This window comes from Bubalus bubalis, chromosome 3, assembly GCF_019923935.1.
Source record: "Bubalus bubalis isolate 160015118507 breed Murrah chromosome 3, NDDB_SH_1, whole genome shotgun sequence".
Classification (NCBI taxonomy): Eukaryota; Metazoa; Chordata; class Mammalia; order Artiodactyla; family Bovidae; genus Bubalus; species Bubalus bubalis.
In genome coordinates, this window is record NC_059159.1 from 157,063,182 (window position 1) to 157,086,975 (window position 23,794).

At 40.9% G+C, this 23,794-nt stretch overlaps 1 protein-coding gene across 4 annotated transcripts in view; it reads left to right on the forward strand.

Moving 5' to 3' along the window:
• The first annotated feature begins 999 nt into the window (after nucleotides 1–999).
• FSD1L (fibronectin type III and SPRY domain containing 1 like) overlaps nucleotides 1,000–23,794 on the forward strand; it is a 64,265-nt gene continuing 41,470 nt past the window's right edge. Inside the window, exons 1-4 of one of the 4 annotated variants that reach the window (XM_006061543.3) lie at nucleotides 1,002–1,165; nucleotides 17,558–17,653; nucleotides 20,452–20,583; nucleotides 23,597–23,698. In XM_006061543.3, the coding sequence (XP_006061605.1) occupies nucleotides 1,151–1,165; nucleotides 17,558–17,653; nucleotides 20,452–20,583; nucleotides 23,597–23,698 (345 nt within the window). In that variant the 5' untranslated portion in view covers nucleotides 1,002–1,150. Of the gene's footprint in view, nucleotides 1,166–9,426; nucleotides 9,442–17,557; nucleotides 17,654–20,451; nucleotides 20,584–23,596; nucleotides 23,699–23,794 lie in introns of those variants that run through there. The other 3 variants (XM_044940396.1, XM_025282167.2, XM_025282166.2) reach the window with 3 other exon arrangements.

Here is a 23,794-nt window from a genome sequence, read left to right on the forward strand (position 1 = left end):
TAGATGTATATATTTTATGTTTGTATATAAAGTGCCTAGTCACTGCTGATTCTCAGTGCGTAGAATTGGGATCTAACAGGTATGCAATATATTTTTTCCTTTTGTTCATTCACCATACGTGGTTGTCCAGTTGAACTTTCCTGAGCCTCTCCAGTCATCGAAATGGAAGATGAGGCTTGTCTGCTTGGGAAAGGACATTTTCAAGCCTATCTCCCACCTTTTCTAGTTTCTACTGTCCTCTTAGTCCAGACGGAAAAGGTTCTAGATTCCCACCAATAACCATAAATACTGAATATTAACTACATACTAGGCACTTCCAATACGTTATTTAATCTTCACAATGCTCTGCAAAGTCAGCATTATTTCTCGTGTTTCACCAAAGATGAAACAGGCTCAGGGAGAGTATTCGTTTGCTGAAAGTCAGAGACAGCTAGGTTCCCAGGGAGCTCTCTGGGAAAGGTCTCCCACGCTTCACAGTCACCCAAGTTTCTGTCACGTTTCTCCATGGCTTTCCCCACGTTTCCACTACGTTCCCCGCCCTTTCTTTCTCACTGGACAGCTGGGCCTGGCTTGCCCTGGTTGCTTCTCCAAGGCTAGTGTAAGGAGGTGCTTCAGAAGGTTGCAGGGTGGAGAAGGGGCTGATCTATCTCCAGGGGCACAGCTTTCCTTCCCCCACCCTCCCCACGGACCGGGCTGCTGGACGCTCAGTGGTCCAGTTCAAGGCCTGCGCGCTGGAGGAAAAAGGATGGGGGAAAGAGAGACGGGCTTCTCCAAACGATCGGCGGGACAGGGGGGCGAGCACCCCTTTCTCTCTACGGCTCGCTCGGTGCGCAGGATAACCAGCCCCTCCCCACTCCGCAGCAGCCCGCCTGGCAGCAGGGCGCGTGCGCAAGGCGCTCGTCGCCCCCTCCCTTCGGCGTGCCGCCCTTTCACCCTGGCAACCGCGGCGCGACTACGGCGCGCGCCTGGCTGGGCGCGGACGGGGCGGGGCCGGGCGGCGCCGGTGCGAGCTGAAGCTGAGGCTCAGGCGGTGGCGGCGGCCCAGTGGAGTCACGGCCGTGGGTAGCGGGCTCGGCGTGTCTGACCTTCTTCCGCCTCCTCGCAAAGTTCTTCGACGCGGTTTGGGGTCCAGCGGACACCGTCCCTGGCCATGGACTCCCAGAAAGTAAGCGGGGGCGGGGGCCGCTGGGTCGCCGAGGCCGGGCGGAGGGTGGGCGGGGCGCCCTGGGCAGGGTGGGCCGTGGGCGGTGGGCGCGCGGGGTCGGCCAGGCCGGGCTGGGCTACGGCCGTGGAGGGCGAGGCCGCCAGGCACCCTTCTCGGGAGTAAAGCGGCGCCCGCCGGGGTGCGGGGACCGCGCCCGGTGAACCCGGATAGCTTCTGCTCTGCAATTGGTCCTGGGCCCTTGCTCCCGAGGGGATTTCGGGAGCCGCCCCCATTTTTTCCCATCATTTTCTGCAAGGATCTAGGCCCCCTGTGATTCTCGCAGCCTTCCCGCGTGCTAGTGGGGGTTTATCCATCCTCAGCAGAAGAGGAAATCAAAGCACCTACGAGTGTACCTGCTGACGCCGAAGCTGACCCACTCTCCTCCACCCAGTCTTCGCCTGTTTGGGCGCAATCTGTGTCTCCTTAGGTCGGGAACCAGGTCTCCTTGGTGCCCCCCTCCCCCTCCCCCATCCATCCCCTCCCCCATCCATCCCCTCCACACCCGCCTTTTGCACCGCTCCCCACCCCCGCCGCGCCCTCCTTGGGACTAGTTCCCCGGCACGTCTTAACTGTTTATAGTGTTGGTTCAATTGAGAAAAAAGACTGATAGTTGTCCAGAGCAGCGGTCCCACCCTCTGGCCAGTTCAATGTTGCTGGTCAGTTCCCTTAATGATTGTTTTTGGCATATTTTATACTTTCTGAGCAAGTTAAGGACGGGGCATAACAGAACTAACCTTTTCTGTTAGCCAAAAATATACTTAGAGAACGTAGCCAATGTTTTGAATACAATTAGAAGTGAGTTAATACTTAGTCATAGTCCCTATATAGAAATCAACCACCGTGCTCTCTTTATTAGATTATAGTAATTGAAATAGTACAGTATAGGAAGGAAACACAAGTGTTATTAATAACAACGGGCAAAAACAAGAGCCCATTCTTTTCTATTATTAGATAGGAAGCACTGGAAAGACTTATTAGAAAGGTGTTTTCCACAATTTTGCCTGGAATCATCTCCTTGAGGAACACATGATTATTAGACATTTTTAAAAAATTGACATTTTGTGTTTTGAATATACATTTAAAATGCCTCTACCTAAATTTGTAGAACACTTCAAAGCTTATTTAACTTTTAAAGTAAAGGGTGTGTGATATCTGAGATTAGTTCAGAGAAAATGGAAGGTCAAAGACTTGGGAGTCCAGAGACTTGGATTCTATACTATGCAACTTTGTGATACAGAGCAAATCACTTAACTGTGACTAGTTCTTCATCTGTACAGTGAAATGAGAATATAGAGTTATTGTAAAAACCAGGTAATAGAATACAGGATGAATTACGTACTTTAGAGTACAGTGCCTTAAATTTTATAAAGAATAAGTACTAAAGTAGTCTATGTACTGTAAAATGTAATTTAAAAAAATATTTTAATGTGGATCGTCTTATTTTGCCAGGGCATACATATTCTCTCACTTTAATGAGGACTCAAGAGTTGGAGGTTGTGAGTCCTGCATGGTCACACTAGTAGCCATCCATAAGGCCAACATTTGAACTTGCTTGCATTGCAGATTTTGTTTTGATGCTTGAGTACCTACACATATTGTGTATAGTTTTAGCGGAAGTAGTGAAGAATTAGCTGTTCTTTCTTACTGGTACTAATTTATCTTAGAGAATCTACTTCTCAGTATTAGAAAATATGTTGAATTTCATTGGTGGTAGCAAATATTTCTAATAAAAAGCCTTAATTTTGTCTCACAGCTTAAAACAGGCACCATGTGTTAATGCTTATAACCAATTCAGTGCTCTGAATTTGAGCATCTTTTTTCTCATGAATTACTGCAGAATCAATTATATACCTCAACCAATAATGAACTCAGCTGGATATTTCTCTTGAAATAAGTCAGTAGTACACCCTTGGCATGGCTTTTCTTTTCTGTTCTAGAATGTTACAATGAAAGTAACAGCAGAGATGATACCTTAGTCAGCATAAGGAAACACAAGTACCGCAAATGGCAAAGGCTGAGGGTGGCTTGAATGTATTGTCATTTGTAAGACTTGGGGATTTGAGTTTTAAAGTAAGAGGATGGCTTCAGAGTCAGGTCTCCAGTCCTGCAATTTATGAACTGAATAAAGTTAGGCAATTTGCTGTGTCTCCATTTTCTGATCTTTGCAGTCTACTTACCTCAAAGGGTTATGACTGTTGTGTTAGTTTTTAAAAATCACTTGGTGCCTAGCACACATCAGTACTGTCTGTTAAGTGTGTACTAATCTCATAATCCCAACTTCAAAATAACTTTATCCCTTTGTTGATAATTTCTCTTAATTTTTCTAATCCAATCTAGCCTTTTTGTACCTTTGTCCTTAAGTTTACAGTTTGTTTTCTGTATTTGTGTCTGTAATAAATATTTCAGATGATGGTGCCAAAGAAATGTTGTTAAATCCTAACTGAAAGAGGATTGGAAGTTCTGACTCATGCAGTCTGACAATAGAGGTTAAGTTAACTGGACAGTCTTACAGAAGCTTGATGATGGCTAGTCAGCAATTGGATTAGCTTGACCAGCTGCTTTTTTGTCTGTGAAAATAACTTGGGCTTCAGTGTTGTGTTAGCAACAGATGCTCTGTTTGAGTAGAGGAAGAAAACATAATTGCCTTGGGTATGTAAAGAGTACTGTTGGATACAGAAAGCCACAGTGTTATCTCCTACAAATAGAGGGATTTTGTTTATATCAAGTTTCTGGGACACTTGGGTGTTATGGATAGGTGGCTTTATTTGATACCCAGACCTTTTGATTATGGCCTTTTAAGTGGTTTTAAGATAAAATCCCAAAGGTTTCTTTACCTGATAAAATGTGTATGTTCAAAGAAACCATTGAAACAAGACATTTGCACCTTTCTAGAATCTTGGTGCTTAGAATTTGATAGTTTAAGTTAAATTCTTGCGCAGGAGATCATTCATATTCATAGGGGTTGCTGTGTCCAGGAGAGGTTCCTGCTGTAGGAATACTAAAGGTGGAGAGGAAAGAGTAGGGATCCCAGAGGAAAGATGCCACCAAAAGCATACATTGCCAATTGTTTGCTCTTCCTCCCTTTTCCCCACATACCCTACTTTCTACCTGCGGGTAGTGACAGGCAGGGTTTGATGTACAAGACTGAGCAAACCTAGATTGGGAAACTAGGGAGAGTTTTAAAGAAAGCACAGCAGAGCCTGCAATCAGTAGCGTGTCTGCACTTGGCTTCCTCATCCCAGTTTCTTCCTCTGCCCTGCTATTTGTTATCCTTTACTTTCATAGTGTACTCTGGCAGTTCAGAGACTCACACCATATCCAGGTAACCCACTGCCTCATGTTCCAAAATGACTCCTTTTTCTCAGTCCTGAGCAAAGGAAGTTCAGTTCAGTCACTCAGTCATGTCTGACTCTTTGCGACCCCATGGACTGCAGCACGCCAGGCTTCCCTGTCCATCACCAACTCCCAAAGCTTGCTCGAACTCATGTCCATCGAGTCGGTGATGCCATCCAAGCATCTCATCCTCTGTCATCCCCTTCTCCTGCCTTCAATCTTTCCCAGAATCAGGGTCTTTTCCGATGAGTCGGTTCTTCACATCAGGTGGCCAAAGTATTGGAGTTTCAGCTTCAGCATCAGTCCTTCCAGTGAATATTCAGGACTGATTTCCTTTAGGATTGACTGGATTGTGCTTTAGGATTGACTGACTTTCCTTCAGGATTGAGCAGAAGAAAGAGAAATGGAATCTGAGTATTGTTCCACATACAGTATTATGTTCAGTTCAGTTCAGTCGCTCAGTTGTGTCCGACTCTTTGCGACCCCATGAATCACAGCACGCCAGGCCTCCCTGTCCATCACCAACTCCCGGAATTCACTCAGATTCACGTCCATCAAGTCGGTGATGCCATCCAGCCATCTCATCCTCTGTCGTCCCCTTCTCCTCCTGCCCGCAATCCTTCCCAGCATCAGAGTCTTTTCCAATGAGTCAACTCTTCGCATGAGGTGGCCAAAGTACTAGTTTCAGCTTTAGCATCATTCCTTCCAAAGAAATCCCAGGGCTGATCTCCTGGGAGATGGAGATGGTGATCTCCATTCTCCAACCAGAATGGACTGCTTGGATCTCCTTGCAGTCCAAGAGACTCTCAAGAGTCTTCTCCAACACCACAGTTCAAAAGCATCAATTCTTTGGCGCTCAGCCTTCTTCACAGTCCAACTCTCACATCCATACATGACCATAGGAAAAACCATAGCCTTGACTAGACGGACCTTTGTTGGCAAAGTAATGTCTCTGCTTTTGCATATGCTATCTAGGTTGGTCATAACTTTCCTTCCAAGAAGTAAGCATCTTTTAATTTCATGGCTGCAGTCACCATCTGCAGTGATTTTGGAGCCCCCAAAAAATAAAGTCTGACACTGTTTCCACTGTTTCTCCCATCTATTTCCCATGAAGTGATGGTACCAGATGCCATGATCTTCGTTTTCTGAATGTTGAGCTTTAAGCCAACTTTTTCACTCTCCACTTTCACTTTCATCAAGAGGCTTTTGAGTTCCTCTTCACTTTCTGCCATAAGGGTGGTGTCATCTGCATATCTGAGGTTATTGATATTTCTCCCGGCAATCTTGATTCCAGCTTGTGCCTCTTCCAGTCCAGCGTTTCTCATGATGTACTCTGCATATAAGTTAAATAAGCAGGGTGACAATATACAGCCTTGAAGTACTTCTTTTCCTATTTGGAACCAGTCTGTTGCTCCATGTCCAGTTCTAACCGTTGCTTCCTTACCTGCATACAGATTTCTCAAGAGGCAGGTCAGGTGGTCTGGTAGTCCCATTTCTTTCGAAATTTTCCACAGTTTATTGTGATCCACACAGTCAAAGGCTTTGGCATAGTCAATAAAGCAGAAATAGATGATTTTCTGGAACTGTCTTGCTTTTTCCATGATCCAGCGTATGTTGGCAATTTGATCTCTGGTTCCTCTGCCTTTTCTAAAACCAGCTTGAACATCAGGAAGTTCACCGTTCACGTATTGCTGAAGCCTGGCTTGGAGAATTTTGAGCATTACTTTACTAGCATGTGAGATGAGTGCAATTGTGCAGTAGTTTGAGCATTCTTTGGCATTGCCTTTCTTGGGATTGGAATGAAAACTGACCTTTTCCAGTCCTGTGGCCACTGCTGAGTTTTCCAAATTTGCTGGCATATTGAGTGCAGCACTTTCACAGCATCATCTTTCAGGATTTGAATTAGCTCAATTGGAATTCCATCACCTCCACTAGCTTTGTTCGTAGTGATGCTTTCTAAGGCCCACTCGACTTCACATTCCAGGATGTCTGGCTCTAGATCAGTGGTCACATCATCGTGATTATCTGTGTCATGAAGATCTTTTTTGTACAGTTCTTCTGTGTATTCTTGCCACCTCTTCTTCATATCTTCTGCTTCTGTTAGGTCCATACCATTTCTGTCCTTTATTGAGCCCATCTTTGCATGAAATGTTCCCTTGGTGTATCTGATTTTCCTGAAGAGATCTCTAGTGTTTCCCGTTCTGTTGTTTCCCTCTATTTCTTTGCATTGATCGCTGAGGAAGGCTTTCTTATGTCTTCTTGCTATTCTTTGGAACTCTGCATTCAGATGCTTATATCTTTCCTTTTCTCCTTTGTTTTTCGCTTCTCTTCTTTTCACAGCTATTCGTAAGGCCTCCCCAGACAGCCATTTTTCTTTTTTGCATTTCTTTTCCATGGGGATGGTCTTGATCCCTGTCTCCTGTATAGTGTCATGAACCTCATTCCATAGTTCATCAGGCACTCTTATCTGTCAGATCTAGACCCTTAAATCTATTTCTCACTTCCACTGTATAATCATAAAGGATTTGATTTAGGTCATATCTGAATGGTCTAGTGGTATTCCCTACTTTCTTCAATTTAAGTCTGAATTTGGTAATAAGGAGTTCATGATCTGAGCCACAGTCAGCTCCCGGTCTTGTTTTTGTTGACTCTATAGAGCTTCTCCATCTTTGGCTGCAAAGACTGCTTTAAATTCTCATAACAGCTCTTATTCGTATTGCCCAGATATAGAAGATGGAACTCAAGAGAGATTAAATAACTTGTTAAAATTAATGAGAGATTAAATAACACAGTTAGCAAGTGGCAGTCTGGATTCAAACCAGCTCTTTCCTCACAGCCCAAGTTTTTTTCATTAGGACACTCTTGCCTGGCTCCTTTGCCTTTATATAGTCATATGATTAATGTCATTAAAACTTAAAATATTAACAGAAATAAACCCCTATAAAGTAGGGTTTTTTGGTTAAGAAACTAGTTAAGTCTAGTAAAAATAGTTGATGGAAAGTATAAAACATGATTTTGGAGAAGGAAATGGCAACCCACTCCAGTATTCTTGCCTAGAGAATCCCATGGACAGAGGAGCCAGGTGGGCTGTTGTCCATGGGGTTGCACAGAGTCGGACACGACTGAAGTGGCTTAGTATGCATGCATGCATTGGAGAAGGAAATGGCAACTCATTCCAGTATTCTTGCCTGGAGAATCCCAGGGACGGAGGAGCCTGGTGGGCTGCCGTCTATGGGATCTCACAGAGTTGGACACAACTGAAATGACATAGCAGCAGCAGCAGCATAGAACATGATTTAAATGAAACCCTGGAATTTGGTCTCTCTTGCTGCTATAATTCTTTATTTTCCTATAATATATGTATCTTCCCTCTCTTCAGCCCTTATTTTATTTTATGAGGGAAGGTTTTTGCTTTCTGAAATAGAGGTGTGAATAGGAAAGTGTAACTGGGGTTTTATACACCCCAGCCAAGTACAATAGCAGTCATGCCCATGGACTGAATCAAAGCAATCTGGGATGTACAACATATGAGATGCCCTCTTCAAAGAACTGTTCTGACATACTCATAATCAGTGTTTAAACACAAGTATCTTCATTTTTCTATTGAACTTGACAGTTTTAAAAAATTAGAATTACAGTTAAACTTAAAAAATTTTTAAAGACAATGGTTCATTGCAGTGCCTGGCTGAAAGTAAGCAGAATTATTAATGCAACAAACATATTGAATTCCATGTAGTAGATATTCCACTCCAATCTAGGGTAGACAGTATTTTGATGTTAGTGGATTTTTTCCTCCAGCTTTCTTTTTGTATGTTTTATATCCTCAGTTGACACTTCTTCCCAGTCACAAGGCTCTGATAGAATCTGATCTCAGTTATTAATATTCATTGATGATAGGTAATCATATTTTGAACTAATTTATAATAATATTAACAGAGCCAGCCTGTGCACTTCTGTTATATTATAAATATAACTAATACAAGTTTATTAGGGAATTAGGAAGTATAGATAAAGGAAAATAAAAATCACCCATAATCCTGCTACCCAGAGATGACTTCTTTTAACATTTATGTGTGTGTTATATTCCAGGGTATTTTTATACATATTGTTGTTGTTCAGTCGCTCAGTCGTGTCCAACTCTTTGCAACCCAGTGGACTGCAGCACACCAGGCTTTCCCGGTCCTTCACTATCTCCCGGAGTTTGCTCAAACTCATGTCCGTTGACTTGGTGATGCCATCCAACCATCTCGTCCTCTGTTGCCCCTTTCTTCTCCTGCCCTCAGTCTTTCCCAGCATCAGGATCTTTTCCAGTGAGTTGGCTCTTCACATCAGGTGGCCAAAGTACTGGAGCTTCAGCTTCAGTCCTTCCAGTGAATGAATATTCAGGGTTGTTTTCCTTTAGGATTGATTGGCTTGATCTGTTTGCAGTCCAAAGGACTCTCAAGAGTCTTCTCCAACACCACAGTTCCAAAGCATCATTCTTCGGTACTAAGCCTTCTTTATGGTCTAACTCTCACACCCCTACCTACGTGACTACTGGCAAAACCATAGCTTTGACTATATGGACCTTTGTCTGCAAAGTGATGTCTGCTTTTTAATGCACTGTCTAGGTTTGCTATAGCTAGAAGGATTTTGAGCATTACCTTGCTAGCATGTGAGATGAGCACAATTTGAACATTCTTTGTCATTGCCTTTCTTTAGGATTGGAATGAAAACTGACCTATCCCAGTCCTGTGGCCACTGCTGAGTTTTCCAAATTTGCTGGCATATTGAGTGCAGCACTTTAACAGCATCATCTTTTAGGACTTGAAATAGCTTAGCTGGAATTCCATCACCTCCACTAGCTTTGTAGTGATGCTTCCCAAGGCCCTCTTGACTTCACATTCCAGGATGTCTGGCTCTAGGTGAGTGACCATACCATCATGATTATCCAGGTCATTAAGACCTTTTTTGTATAGGTCTTCTGTGTATTCTTGCCACCTCTTCTTAATAGCTTCTGCTTCTGTTAGGTTCTTGCCATTTCTGTCCTTTATTGTGCCCATCTTTGCATGAAATGTTACTTGTTCTTTTGGTATCTCCAGTTTTCTTGAAGAGGTCTCTAGACTTTCCCATTCAATTTTTTCCCCTCTATTTCTTTGCATTGTTCACTTAAGAAGGCTTTCGTATCACTCCTTGCTATTCTCGGGAAGTCTGCAGTCAGTTGGATATATCTTTCCCTTTCTCTTTTGCCTTTAGCTTCTCTTCTTTTCTCAGCTGTTTGTAAGGCCTCCTCAGACAGCCGTTTTGCCTTTTTGCATTTTTTCTTTGGGGATTGTTTTGATCACCTCCTCCTGTACAGTACTGTGAACCTCCGTCCATAGTTCTTCAGGCACGCCTGATTAGATCTACCAGATCTAATCCCTTGAATCTATTTCTCACTTCCACTGTATAATCATAAGGGATTTGATTAAGGTCATACCTGAATGGCTTAGTTGTTTTCCCTACTTTCTTCAATTTAAGCCTGAATTTTGTAATAAGCTGTCAAGATCTGAGTCACAGTGAGCTCCAGATCTTGTTTTTGCTGACTGTATAGAGCTTCTCCATCTTTGGCTGCAAAGAATATAATCAATCTGATTTTGGTATTGACCATCTGGTGATGTCCATTGTAGAGTAGTCTCTTATGTTGTTGGAAGAGGGTGTTCGCTGTGACCAATGCATTCTCTTGGCAAAACTCTATTAGCCTTTGCCCTGCTTCATTTTGTACTCCAAGGCCAAACTTGCCCGTTACTCCAGGTATCTCTTGACTTCCTACTTTTGCATTCCAATCCCCTATGAGAAAAGGTTATCTTGTTTTGGTGTTAGTTCTAGAAGGTTTTGTGGGTCTTCATAGAACTGTTCAACTTCAGCCTCTTCGGGATTAGTGATTGGGGCATAGACTTGGATTACTGTGAGGTTGAATGATTTGCCTTGAAAAGCAAACTGAGATCATTCTGTTGTTTTTGAGATTGCACCCAAGTACTGCATTTCGGACTCTCTTGTTGACTATGAATATAGAAACTTAGAAAAACTATAGTATTATGCTGTTTATAGTAATTTATAATTTGCCTTTCACTTAATATGTGAAGTATCTTTTACCATGTTAATATTGTTCTACAGCACTTTTAATGATTCAGCAGTTTTCTTTAGTATGGATGTATTAATATTACTTGATTTTTAATGAGTACCCTTTGTCATACATTTATGTTGGTCTTTTTATTATTATAAATAACACTAAGATGAACATCTTTGTTGTCAAGTCTCTACTTGTATCTTTAATTGATTGGTTACCCTTTAACTTAGAATAAATGAATAGAAGTGGAATTTGAGTCATTGTGTGTATATGCTTATATCTTTTCATGTGTATTGCCGAATCACCCTTTAGAGGGATTTTGTCAGTTTATACTGCTCCGAGCAGTACCTGAGAGTACCCCCATTCTACTTCCATCCCACCTCCCTTAATTAGATGCTGGGATTCCTGGTTTCCTTGGCTGAATGTGAACTTCCTGGACCTCACAGGATGGAACAGCCAGTTCAGAGGTCACTGGAAATGGGAGGCTTCTTCAGCCTCTGACACGTTGTATTTCCTCAAATCCTTCTTGGGAGAGAATCTCTTCTTCTGCCCTGATATCTTATAATTGGGCTCAGGGTGAAAAGGCAGCATTCCTCACCGGGCCTTTTTTAGACTTTTTTCCTGCGGATCACCTCAGTTACATCCATATACAGAAGTGGTAATCCCAGCTGCTTCACTATAACAATACAGGGCATGGCTTCCTCCCAGTTAGCTATTTCTGACAATCAGATTCCTCCCTGGTGGCTCAGACAGTAAAGAATCCTCCTGCAATGCGGGAGGAGACCTGAGTTCGATCCTGGGGTTGGGAAGATCCTCTGGAGGAGGGCATGGCAACCCACTCTAGTATTCTTGCCTGGAGAATCCCATGTACTGAGAGGAGTCTGACGGGCTGCAGTCCATTGGGTCACAAAGAGTTGGACATGACTGAGAGACTAAGCACGCATGATGATCAGATTCCTGAATTCCTCAACAATATATAATTCCCTTTTCTTGGCTCTTTGCACTGTGCTCACCTTTGAGCACAGTTCTCTTGTCATGTGTTGCCATAGCTGTGGTCAGCTGGTAAGATTCTGGTTGTCTGACTTACCAACTGGATAGAGCATTCTGGATTTCTGCTTATTACCTAAGTCAAAGGAGGGCTCTGTGGTGTGGAGTGAAACAAGTGGCATAATCCCTGGTGGCACTAGGATATTTTCATTGATCCCTGGGCTCTGGTTCCAGGAACCCTCTGATTGTTTTTGTACAATCATCTGCAGTGTATACAGCTTAAGTGAGTGAAATTGCTCAGTCATGTCCGACTTTTTGCGACCCTATGGAGAGTAGCCAACCAGACTCCTCCGTCCATGGAATTTTCCAGGCAAGAATACTGGAGTGGGTTGCCATTTCCTTCTCCAGGGGATCTTCCCAACCCAGGGATCAGACCCAGGTCTCCTACGTTGTAGGCAGACGCTTTACCATCTGAGCCACTAGGGAAGTCTACCAGGAAGTATACAGCTTAGAGTGGTGTAAAAGTGCAGACTCTGGAGGTAGCTTTCTGGATTTGAATTGTGACTGCCATTTGACAGCTGTGTGATCAAAGAAGCCTTTAACCTCTTCAACCAGAAGATGCAAAGACTACTTTCTGTTGCGGTGATTAAAAAGTAGTCCACGTTAGAAGCTTTCCACCGTGCCTGGCATGTTGTTGCTGTTTAGTTGCTGACTCGGGTCTGACTCTTTTGAGACCCCGTGGACCCGCCAGGCTCCTCTGTCCATGGGATTTTCCAGACAAGAATACTGAAGTGGATAGCCATTTCGTTCTCCAGGGGATCTTCGTGACCCAGGGATCAAACCCATATCTCCTGCATTGGCAGGCAGATTCTTTACTGCTGAGCCACCAGGAAGCCCGCCTGGCACACAGTGCTTACTGAATACTAACTGAAATGCTGTAGTAATTGGTGGCCCCCTTAAATTGTAGATTGATACGTGATATTTGCAGTGGTTCTAGGTTTGTGTATCTCAACTGTCTGGAATATTAATGTAGAATTTGAATCAGAAATTTTCTCCTGGTCCACGCAGACCCTGGTGGGAAACCCATAGATCACAGTGTCCAGTTATCACAGTGTCCAGTTATGACCACTTGGTATTGATGCTTTTGGATTCAGAATAGCCTGAAAGCCTGGATATACTGGTGTTTTGCCACTAGTTCTAAGAATAAGAAGTTTCTGCATCAAAACTTGAGGGGCTTGTTGCCCTGGATAGTTTGCAGTTAAGTAGCCCACGTTGGCCAAGCTTTTTGTTGAATGCAGAATTAAGACATTTGAGTTTATCACATTCACATATATTAAGGTAAAGCCAGTAGAATCATGCCATTTCAAATAGTGACAGTCATGTTCTCAGACTTAAAAGATGATACGCCTGTAGTAAGAATAGCTGTTACTGTTGCCCTTGTATTTGGCAAGATGGTGTTAGGGGAAGCACACTGACTGAAACTGCGCACTCTGGCCAAGGACCATAGTAACCATTTGCATGAGTCGTTTTATGACAGGAGGTCCTGGTAAGGAATACGGAACTAATAAGCCACCACCAACCGGAAGAGTTCAGGAAAGATCAAAAGGAGACACCACATGTTCCACCACCTCCCAGAATCCTTCTGTCTGGCATCCTTCTTGGCTGAACAAGGTGTGCACCACAGGAAGGACTCTGAGTCAGAATGATTGGCTAAAGACAACCTGGAAGCTAATCCCATCACCATAAAACCCAAGACTTTGAGCCATGTGGCAGAGCTGTTCTCCTGGGTTCCCTTACCCTACTGGTCTCCACTCAGGTGCCCTTTCCCAATAAAATCTCTTGCTTTGTCAGCACATGTGTGTCTTCGGACAATTCATTTCTGAGTGTTAGACAAGAGCCCAGTTTCGGGCCCTGGAAGGGGTCCCCCTTCCTGCAACAAAGGTTGCAACCTGTGACAAAGGTTACAACCTCTTGATCATTCTTAATTTTTTGCAATTTTAAAGACGATCTTAAGTCCTTTCAGTGTCCTTAGATGTTCTGACCTTCTTTACATGAACCTCTGACCTTTGTTTTTAGGTAGTATAGTGTTAATTGTTAAGAGCACAGACTCGGAAAAAAAAAAAGAAAAAAGCACAGACTCACAAGGCAGACTGTTGTGATTTGAATTCTGGTTCTGCCACATACTAACTCTTGAGGTCCCGGGCAAGTTAGCTACCCACTTTATACCTCAGCTTCTGAATTGGAAAATGGGAATAACCAAGTATCCTGCCTCATAGGATTCTTGACAGGATTAAACAAATTTATGTAAAGAGCTTAAGATAGTGCTTGGCCTTTTAAGAGTATAAAGTGGTGAAGTCGCTCATTTGCTTCCGCCTCTTTGTGACTCCATGGACTGTAGCCTACCAGGCTCCTACATCCATGGAATTTTCCAGGCAAGAGTACTGGAGTGGGTTGCCATTTCCTTCTCCAGGGGATCTTCCCGACCCAGGGATCAAGCCTGGGTCTCCCCCACATTGCAGGCAGACGCTTTACCGTCTGAGCCACCAGGGCAGCCTGTGTTAGTTATTATTTTGCTCGTAGTCAATTCATTGTGCTTTTACTTTACATGGTTTATAGGGACTATAAGCATAACTTTAAGCTATTCTTTGACGATGGGTGCCTCATGCCTTGTACATCCCAGGCTAGCTTGAGCCACTCCATAGCAGTAGTGCTTGGCTGGGGTGTGTACCCCCCACCCTTTTTTTGTTAGCATGGCAGTTACCTTAGCCTAATTCCATAGTCAAGTAGTTGAGAGGCTTAATTCTGAGAGTAGGTTCCCCCCCCCCCCCCCCCCCAAAATCCTGGTGCCTGTGGTGTGCGATCAAAGGATAATGGCTGAGATTACCTGTGCATACTGCCTCTGGAGACATAATGTTCTATGTATTTTACTGTGATCCAGCAGAATTTGTATTTGTCAAAGCATATATTCAGACCTGTATCACCCAAAACTTTTAGTCATGGCCACTAAGATCAATTATATTCAGTATTATTTAGATAAACTTCAGATAATTTATATTGCCTTTATCCATCTTTATCACTTTATCAGTGTTTGGAGGGTAATGGAGGCTTGAAACCTAAAATGAAGTCTGAGAGATCCTTATCAGCATCCTGTTAGATTGAGAGAGTCCCAGCTAAAAGCTGTCTTTGCCCTTCTTCACTGTCAGGCTTTGGAAATAAATGAAGCAAGCATGTATATATAGATACATAGAATGGGCACATTCTATACTTTTGGAACTTGTATTAACAATAAATCATGTATATGTTTTATAACAGTGGTTATAAGTGAAGAAGCTGATAAATGTGAGGGTTCCCAGGTGGGAAGCAAGGCATATTAGAGACAGTCACGGCAGGCTCCTGAAATTGGAATACAGCAAGAGAGAGGAAGTCTGGTGTGAATTGAAATAGGTGAGGTAGGCAATGGGGAGATCATACAGGGTCTCACAGATTATGTAAGGTCATGTGTAAGGTCATGTTAACAGCTCATGTTAAAAGATTTTAATTTTATTGAAGGACTTGGGCAAGATGATTGATCAGGAAGAGTGATGCTTAACTTACTATTCTAGCTGCAATATAGGGAACTGATTATGGGGGAGAAAAAATGGATCAGAGGCCAGTTAAGAAATTTTGCAAAGGTATAAATCAAGATATACTGACTGGTAGTAATAGTGATTACAGAGTTTTAGGGCTTGGAGACCTGGGTTTGAGCCCTGGGTTGGAAAGCTCCCGTGGAGAAGGAAATGGCTACCCAGAGTTAGTTTAGAGGTAAAATGTACTATAGTTGATGACTGCATGTAGAGCACAAATGAAAGACTGTAATGATGGCCTTGACGTACTCCTTTCCCTATTTGGAACCAGTCTGTTGTTCCATGTCTAGTTCTAACTGTTGCTTCCTGACCTGCATACAGATTTCTTAAGAGGCAGGTCAGATGGTCTGGTATTCCCATCTCTTTCAGAATTTTCCACAGTTTATTGTGATCCACACAGTCAAAGCCTTTGGCATAGTCAGGAAAGCAGAAATAGATGTTTTTCTGGAACTCTCTTGCTTTTTCAATGATCCAACGGGTGTTGGCAATTTGATTTCTGGTTCCTCTGCCCTTTCTAAAACCAGCTTGAACATCTGAAAGTTCACGGTTCACGTATTGTTGAAGCCTGGCTTGGAGAGTTTTTAGCATCAGTTTACTAGCATGTGAGACGAGTGCAGTTGTGTTGGTAGTTTCCAAATAGAGAAAGGAGTACGTCAAGGTTGTATATTGTCACCCTGCTTATTTAACTTATATGCGGAGTACATCATGAGAAACGTTGGCCTGGATGAAGCACAAGCTGGAATCAAGATTGACGGGAGAAATATCAATAACCTCAGTTATGCAGATGACACCACCCTTACGGCAGAAAGTGAAGAAGAACTAAAGAGCCTCTTGATGAAAGTGAAAGAGAGTGAAAAATTGGCTTAAAACTCAACATTCAGAAAACGAAGATCATGGCATCTGGTCCCATCACTTCATGGGAAATAGATGGGGAAACAGTGACAGACTTTATTTTCTTGGGCTCCAAAATCACTGCAGATGGTGACTGCAGCCATGAAATTAAAAGATGCTTCCTCCTTAGAAGAAAAGCTATGATCAACCTAGGTAGCATATTAAAAAGCAGAGACATCACTTTACCAACAGAGGTCTGCCTAGTCAAAGCTATGGTTTTTCTAGTAGTCATGTATGGATGTGAAAGTTGGACTATAAAGAAAGCTGAGCACTGAAGAATTGATGCTTTTGAACTGTGATGTTGGAGAAGACTCTTCAGAGTCCCTTGGACTGCAAGGAGATCCAACCAGTCCATCTTAAAGGAAATTAGTTCTGAATATTCATTGGAAGGACTGATGCTGAAGCTGAAACTCCAATACTTTGGCCACCTTATGGGAAGAACTGACTCAGTTGGAAAGACCCTGAAGCTGGGAAAGATTGAAGGCAGAAGGAGAACAGGACGACAGAGGATTAGATGGTTGGATGGCATCACCGAGTCAATGGACATGAGTTTGAGTAAACTCCGGGAGTTGGTGATGGACAAGGAGGCCTGGTGTGCTGCATCCATGGGGTCGCAAAGAGTCGGACATGACTGATCGACTGAACTGACTGACTAACTAATGATGGCCTAGGTTTCTGTGTTTTTTTCCCTTTCACTTTTATTGACACATATGGAGTATTTCCATCATAGCAGGAAATTTTATTGGACAACACTGAACTAGAGAGATGAGAAAATTAAATAGAGTGTTCTATTATAATAGGAAGCATTATCAAAGTCTGAGGTATTTGCTACTGAAATTATGGTTCTATATCATCTGTAAATATTGCCATGAATGTTGTAATTTTAAAAATGTTTTTAATTGGAGGATAGTGGCAATATTGTATTGGTAAATGTAATTTTAAATGCAAATTTATTATCTACTTTCATATTTCTAAGATTTAATTTTTATAAATGTCAAATTTCAGTGTCTCAACGTTTACTCCTATATCCTGATGTTGATTAGAAGTTTTCATATATTTTTGCATCGTTTAAGAATTTGATTTTCCTCATTTGCCATGGTCTTATGACTTACAGTCTTTATATTAAATAATGCTGGTCATCTGTAATATGAAAGGTATGGTGGTGACTAAATAATATTGTTCATGTGTAGTGTGAAAGGTACGGTGGTGAAAGGTATGGTTGTGCTGTAGGGATAAGAGGTTTTAAAACAACCAGTATGTATGCCATCTTTTGTAATTATAGCCTTTGAACAATGCACAGTTTTACATTGCTCCTGTTTGTTACATAATATGCTCTGATATTCAGAGATTTTTTTTAAAGACCATTGTTGTAGTGAAGTTTATAATTCTCTTTTAATAAAATATCATAATGTTAAAAATTTTTTATCCTAGGAAGCTCTGCAAAGGATCATTTCAACTCTGGCAAATAAAAATGATGAAATTCAGAACTTTATTGATACACTAAACCAAACACTAAAAGGAGTTCAGGTATGAATCTGTTTAGAAAAATTTGTGTGAATATATCACAGTGAATGATTGTTGGGTGGAATCATAAGTATAAATATATACCATTAACTCTAGATTATGAACTAGTGAAGATGAGAGCAGTTTTTTTAATGGCAGATGAAAAAAAAATGCTTCATTTTCTAGCCCCAGATTCTCTATAGAAAGACCAAATATTAAGGAAGAAGAAAACTCTGGAATAGTAATTGGTAGGAATATTACAATGCTCATTTTTGTTCCTTTCCATTTCATGTTTGTATTTTCTAATCCCAAGTAAGAGCAAATCATACCTTTCCTAAAGTACTGGGAAGCTAAACATTTCTTTTACGGTAAATAATAGAAGGAAAATGTAAATAGTAAGAGGTCCACTTGCAGAACTAGATGAAAGTAAAACATAAAAGATAAAGTGCCCAATGAAAAGAGAGGGGAGTACTTACGGAAACGATCCCAGGTTTAGGTGGGTAATCCATACTGTAAATAATCACATGTTGATTGTGGAAGGGACCTTAGGATAAGCTGGTGGTGCTTTTCTGTGAATGCACCTTAATTAATTTAAGGGTCATTTCTTTGTAAGATAAATGTATTAATTGAAGATTTCCAGGACCCTTGTAGACAGTGAATCCTTTGCTGTGGTTTTTGTTTGGTTCAACCTAGTTAATTGCCAGGCTCTTTGCTTGTTAAACCTATGGTCTTATGTTTTCTTTTCTTCTGAATTTGCTGTGATTGAAGTTAGTTGATTATAATCTTTACCACTTTAACTATCTTTGTCTCAAAGTATTTTATTAGAATCCACTAATCCAGTTTCTTTAAATAAGCAAAACTAGTGGTTCTAAAACTCTTGGCCTATGGACAAGAGAATCATCATATTTGAAATCTGGAAAAAGATGCCTTAAGATAGAGCTGGCTCATACTATTTTTTCTGACTGACAGATTATTCGGACTTTATTTTAGCATCCAGAAAAAGAAATAGAGGTGGAATTAAACTACACCCTTGCCATTGATGATGGGAATGTAAGCTGTAGTGGGCAGGAGACTCTAAGGATGTGCCAGTTGGTCACTGAGAGGGAAAAGAGTAGGCCAGTTCCTTTTAATAGATGGAAGAACTGAGGTCCAGGAGTTTAAGTGGCTTGTCCAGTGTCACACTTTTACTGAGTCATTAGTGTGGAATTTGACTTAGTTCTTCTGCCTTCCAAACTGCACATTTCTTCCTCCAAATCATGTTCTCACTACTGTATAAAAGATAGTAAAATGATTAACACCACTTTTTTAAGCCTCTAGTGAGATCATGTCTGGTTTTATAACCATTATAAGCAAAAATTTGGATTGTAATATCATAGTAGATTTTCTGTATTAGTTCTGTAAACCAGTGCCAGTTTCACTTCTCTTAGATGAATGATTCATCTATGTCGAACAATACTTTAAGATAATTTCTTCTGCCTCCTAATTGTTGCAAGTATGCATATTGCTTATCTAGGGGTTTCACAGATATTTTCTTATTTCTTCTTGAAATAGAAGCATCTTGCTTAATGAGGCAGTGAGGAACTCTGGGAGGGCGACAGTTTGAAATTCTGTATTGGTTCTGCCACTAATAAATAGGTGTAGGGCTTTGGGCAAGTCTGTATTTTCGTTTGTAAAAGTTAGAAGTTTGACTATAAATTCTAGTCAGTAGATGATTTCTGAGGTTCCTTCTGGCACCAGAATTCAGTGTTTGATCCTTTTCTTCGAACCCAATAAGAATTACTTAGTCTTTTAATTCTGCTTATCTTGTGTAAATGCAGTGTTTTAGACAATCTGAGAGATTTAAAACTTTGTGCAAAATCAGCCCCAACTCTATATGCCCAAACTATTCCTCAGAGTTACAGAATCAAAGTCTCTGGACTATTTTATTAAAATCTGCTTCACTGATGATTCTCATGCACACCAAAGGTTGTAAACCACTGGCTTAGGGCCTGCCTTAGAGCGCAAAGGTGAGGACAAAGTTGACAACCTTAAAACAACCTTTCACCTTGTCCTGTGGAAACAGTCTTATAACAGTGAGGAGATGGTGGGGCTGGTCATACGAGGCTGCGTTGCTGAAGTATTAGTCTTATAACAGTGAGGAGATGGTGGGGCTGGTCATACGAGGCTGCACTGCTGAAGTATTAGTCTTATAACAGTGAGGAGATGGTGGGGCTGGTCATACGAGGCTGCGTTGCTGAAGTATTAGTCTTATAACAGTGAGGAGATGGTGTGGGCTGGTCATACGAGGCTGCGTTGCTGAAGTATTAGTCTTATAACAGTGAGGAGATGGTGGGGCTGGTCATACGAGGCTGCGTTGCTGAAGTATTAGTCTTATAACAGTGAGGAGATGGTGTGGGCTGGTCATACGAGGCTGCATTGCTGAAGTATTAGTCTTATAACAGTGAGGAGATGGTGTGGGCTGGTCATACGAGGCTGCATTGCTGAAGTATTAGTCTTATAACAGTGAGGAGATGGTGGGGCTGGTCATACGAGGCTGCATTGCTGAAGTATTAGTCTTATAACAGTGAGGAGATGGTGGGGCTGGTCATACGAGGCTGCATTGCTCAAGTAGAACTGTCAGTATTAGTGCAGCCAGCTGCTTGGATCGATATGGTTTTAAAACCTTATGTCAAATATTAGAATTTTAATTATTTTATGATGTTAGGCTATGGTAGTTCATAGTATGAATTTATTCTCTGCTTTAATAAGCACTGTATCTTTTAGTTTTTTAGTGTTTAATAGCTCTTAAGTAAAATAATTTGTTTTATTCATTTATTAAACAGGAAAATTCTTCTAACATACTTTCAGAATTAGATGAAGAATTTGACAGTTTATACTCCATATTGGATGAGGTAAAGGAAAGCATGATTAACAGTATCAAGCAGGAACAAGCACGTAAATCGCAAGAGTTACAGGTGAGATCATACAATGATTTAAATATGAATAAGTTTAGTCTGTATAATGCTTGGTTGATTAAAAGCAAAAATTAGTGAGTTTTTGTGTATAACTGTACTTTTATCTTATAGAAGAGTGATTCTTAATTTCATATTGGTCATAGATACCATTTTGTTAAAATTGTGATAAAAAAACTTAAGATTTACCCTCGTAGTATTAAGTATATTCACTTTGTTGTGTAATGTGTCTCTAGGACTTTTTCATCTTGCAGAACTGAAACTCTGTACCCATGGAACAACTCTCCGCGTGCCCCTTCACCCACTGCCTGGCATCCACCATTATATTGTGTTTTCAGGATTTTGATTACTTTAGATGTCTGGTATAAGTGGAATCGTACAGTATGTGTCCCTTTGGTGTCTGGCTTATTTCACTCAGCATAATGGCCTCAACGTTCATCCATTTTATAGCATGTGCCAGGATTTCCTTCTCTTTTTTGACTGAATAATATTCCCTTGTATATATTTACCACATTTTCTTTATCTATGTATCTGTCTGTGGACATTTGGGCTGCCTCCATCTCTTGGCTTTTGTGAGTAATGCTGCAGTATACATGGGTATACATTGAAATTTTGATAGTGTTTGCATTGAATTTGTAGATTGCTTTGGATAATAGAATTGATCATATTAAGTCTTCCAACCCATAATCATAAGCTGTGTTTTCCCATTTATTTGTGTCTTTAATTTCTTTTAGCAACGTTTTGTAGGATTCAGCGAATAGGTCTTTTACCCCTTGATTAAGTTTACTCCAAAGAATTTCGTTCTTTTTGATGCTACTATAAATGGTATTTTTTTTTGAATTTCCTTCTTGGATTGTTCTTCTATAGAAGTGCAACTGATTTTTGTGTATTGATTTTGGTTATGATGTCTTTGAGAATCTGAAAGCTGTGGAGAAATACAGATGTTCTCTTTCTTTTACAAACAGGCTATATACACACAATTTCCAAGGGTTAATTAAATTCCCTTTCAAGTCTGCCCGGTCTTCTTGGTTGAGATTTCTTATTTATATTTAGGAGGTAGGTGTTATATTACAGTTAACAACATGGGTTTGAACTGTGAGGATCCACTTATACGCTGATATTTCTCAGTAGGAAATACTGCAGTATCACACAGTCTGTGATTGGTTGACTCTGCGGATGCAGAAGAACTCCAGATGTGAAGGGTTGACTCTTGCCCACCAGGGAAGCCCATTTGTGGATTAACCTCCTTGTTATTCAAGAGCCAGCTGTACTTAAATCATTTAAGGGTAATTAGTTTAGTCATAAAGTATTCATAAATTTCAATAAGAAATTCATTCATTTAAAAAACAAGATTGGAGAAAAAAGGAAAACTAAGCATCTCCTGAAGTTTCACCCATGATTCATCTTGCGCAGATTTCTGTTCTGTCTTGAATCCAGATCCTTCTTTACAGCACCAGTTTGGAATACCTTTTAAGCATTCAATTGCTTAATCTCTGGCCTGCCTTCCTCCCTCCCATGCTTTTTCTCTGCTATTTTAATCATATGTAGTTTATCTTTAGTGTGTATTGTAAGGGAAAATGAAGTAGATTTGAATATGGGATAGATGTTAACAAATACACATAAATAAATATTCTGAAGAAGAATCTTGGATACATTTAAAAGCTTCAGTTCAGTTCAGTCGCTCAATCGTGTCTGACTCTTTGCGACCCCATGAATCGCAGCGCGCCAGGCCTCCCTATCCATCACCAACTCCTGGAGTTCACTGAGACTCACGTCCATCGAGTCAGTGATGCCATCCAGCCATCTCATCCTCCGTCGTCCCCTTCTCCTCCTGCCCCCAATCCCTCCCAGCATCAGAGTCTTTTCCAGTGAGTCAACTCTTCGCATGAGGTGGCCAAAGTACTGAAGTTTCAGCTTTAGCATCATTCCTTCCAAAGAAATCCCAGGGCTGATATCCTTCAGAATGGACTGGTTGGATCTCCTTGCAGTCCAAGGGACTCTCAAGAGTCTTCTCCAACACCACAGTTCAAAAGCATCAATTCTTCGGTGCTCAGCTTTCTTCACAGTCCAACTCTCACATCCATACATGACCACTGGAAAAACCATAGCCTTGACTAGATGGACCTTTGTTGGCAAAGTAATGTCTCTGCTTTTGAACATGCTATCTAGGTTGGTCATAACTTTACTTCCAAAGAGTAAGCGTCTTTTAATTTCATGGCTGCAGTCACCGTCTGCAGTGATTTTGGAGCCCAAAAAGCTTAGAGATGTGTTTGTTTCTTTGTTTAAAGGTATCACTAACAATATTTTCACATAGCTTAGTTTCAAACTACAAACAATAAAGTGAGGGAGAGAGGCTGAGACAGAAGAGAACTGAATAAGAAAGATTGTGTTAGGTGAAATTAACACATCACTATAATAGAGCACGTCACTGTAACAGTTACTACTTTTTGTTTATGTTTGACTTTTTTTTTGAAATCTAGACACTTGAATTTGTGACTCCTGTGTTATACAGTTTTGGAAGCTGTAAATTAGCCTTTATAGGAGTATGTGTTACCTGAGTAATGTGATAAATGGAGTACTGAGATTGTGTTCAACTGAATGTACCTGTAACTTGATTCGTACATTTTAGCTTAGTTAAATATCTAGAAATTTAGTCTCTGTTATAGAGGATGTTGTCTACAGATGGATTATTTTGATAATTTAAATCATTGATAGTCTTCTGGCTACCCTGATTGGAAGAATCTTTAAATAAATTTGACCCCAGCTATTTATAATTGCTTTGTTTTCTTTTGTATTTTTAAATGATTACTATACCTTTATCTGTATGCAATTAAGCTGTTCTGGATGGTTTAAGATAATTAAAATTTATTATATATATGGCTAGTGATTACCTTCAGTACCTCTCTAAAATATGTTTGTTTGATTATTGCTATTAAGAGAGTAACGTTCATTTAAGATTCTGATCATAGGAAATTCTGTTTTAATGATTTATCATTATTATTATTTTTATTTTTAGAGTCAACTTAGTCAATGTAATAATGCCCTGGAGAACTCAGAAGAACTACTAGAATTTGCAACAAGATCATTAGATATAAAGGAACCTGAAGAATTTTCAAAGGTACCAAAAAACTGACCAAAAAAATGAGACTAATCCACTTAAAAAGGATAGTTCTGTTTAAAAGAAAATGATATTTCCCCATTTAATTTTGAATTC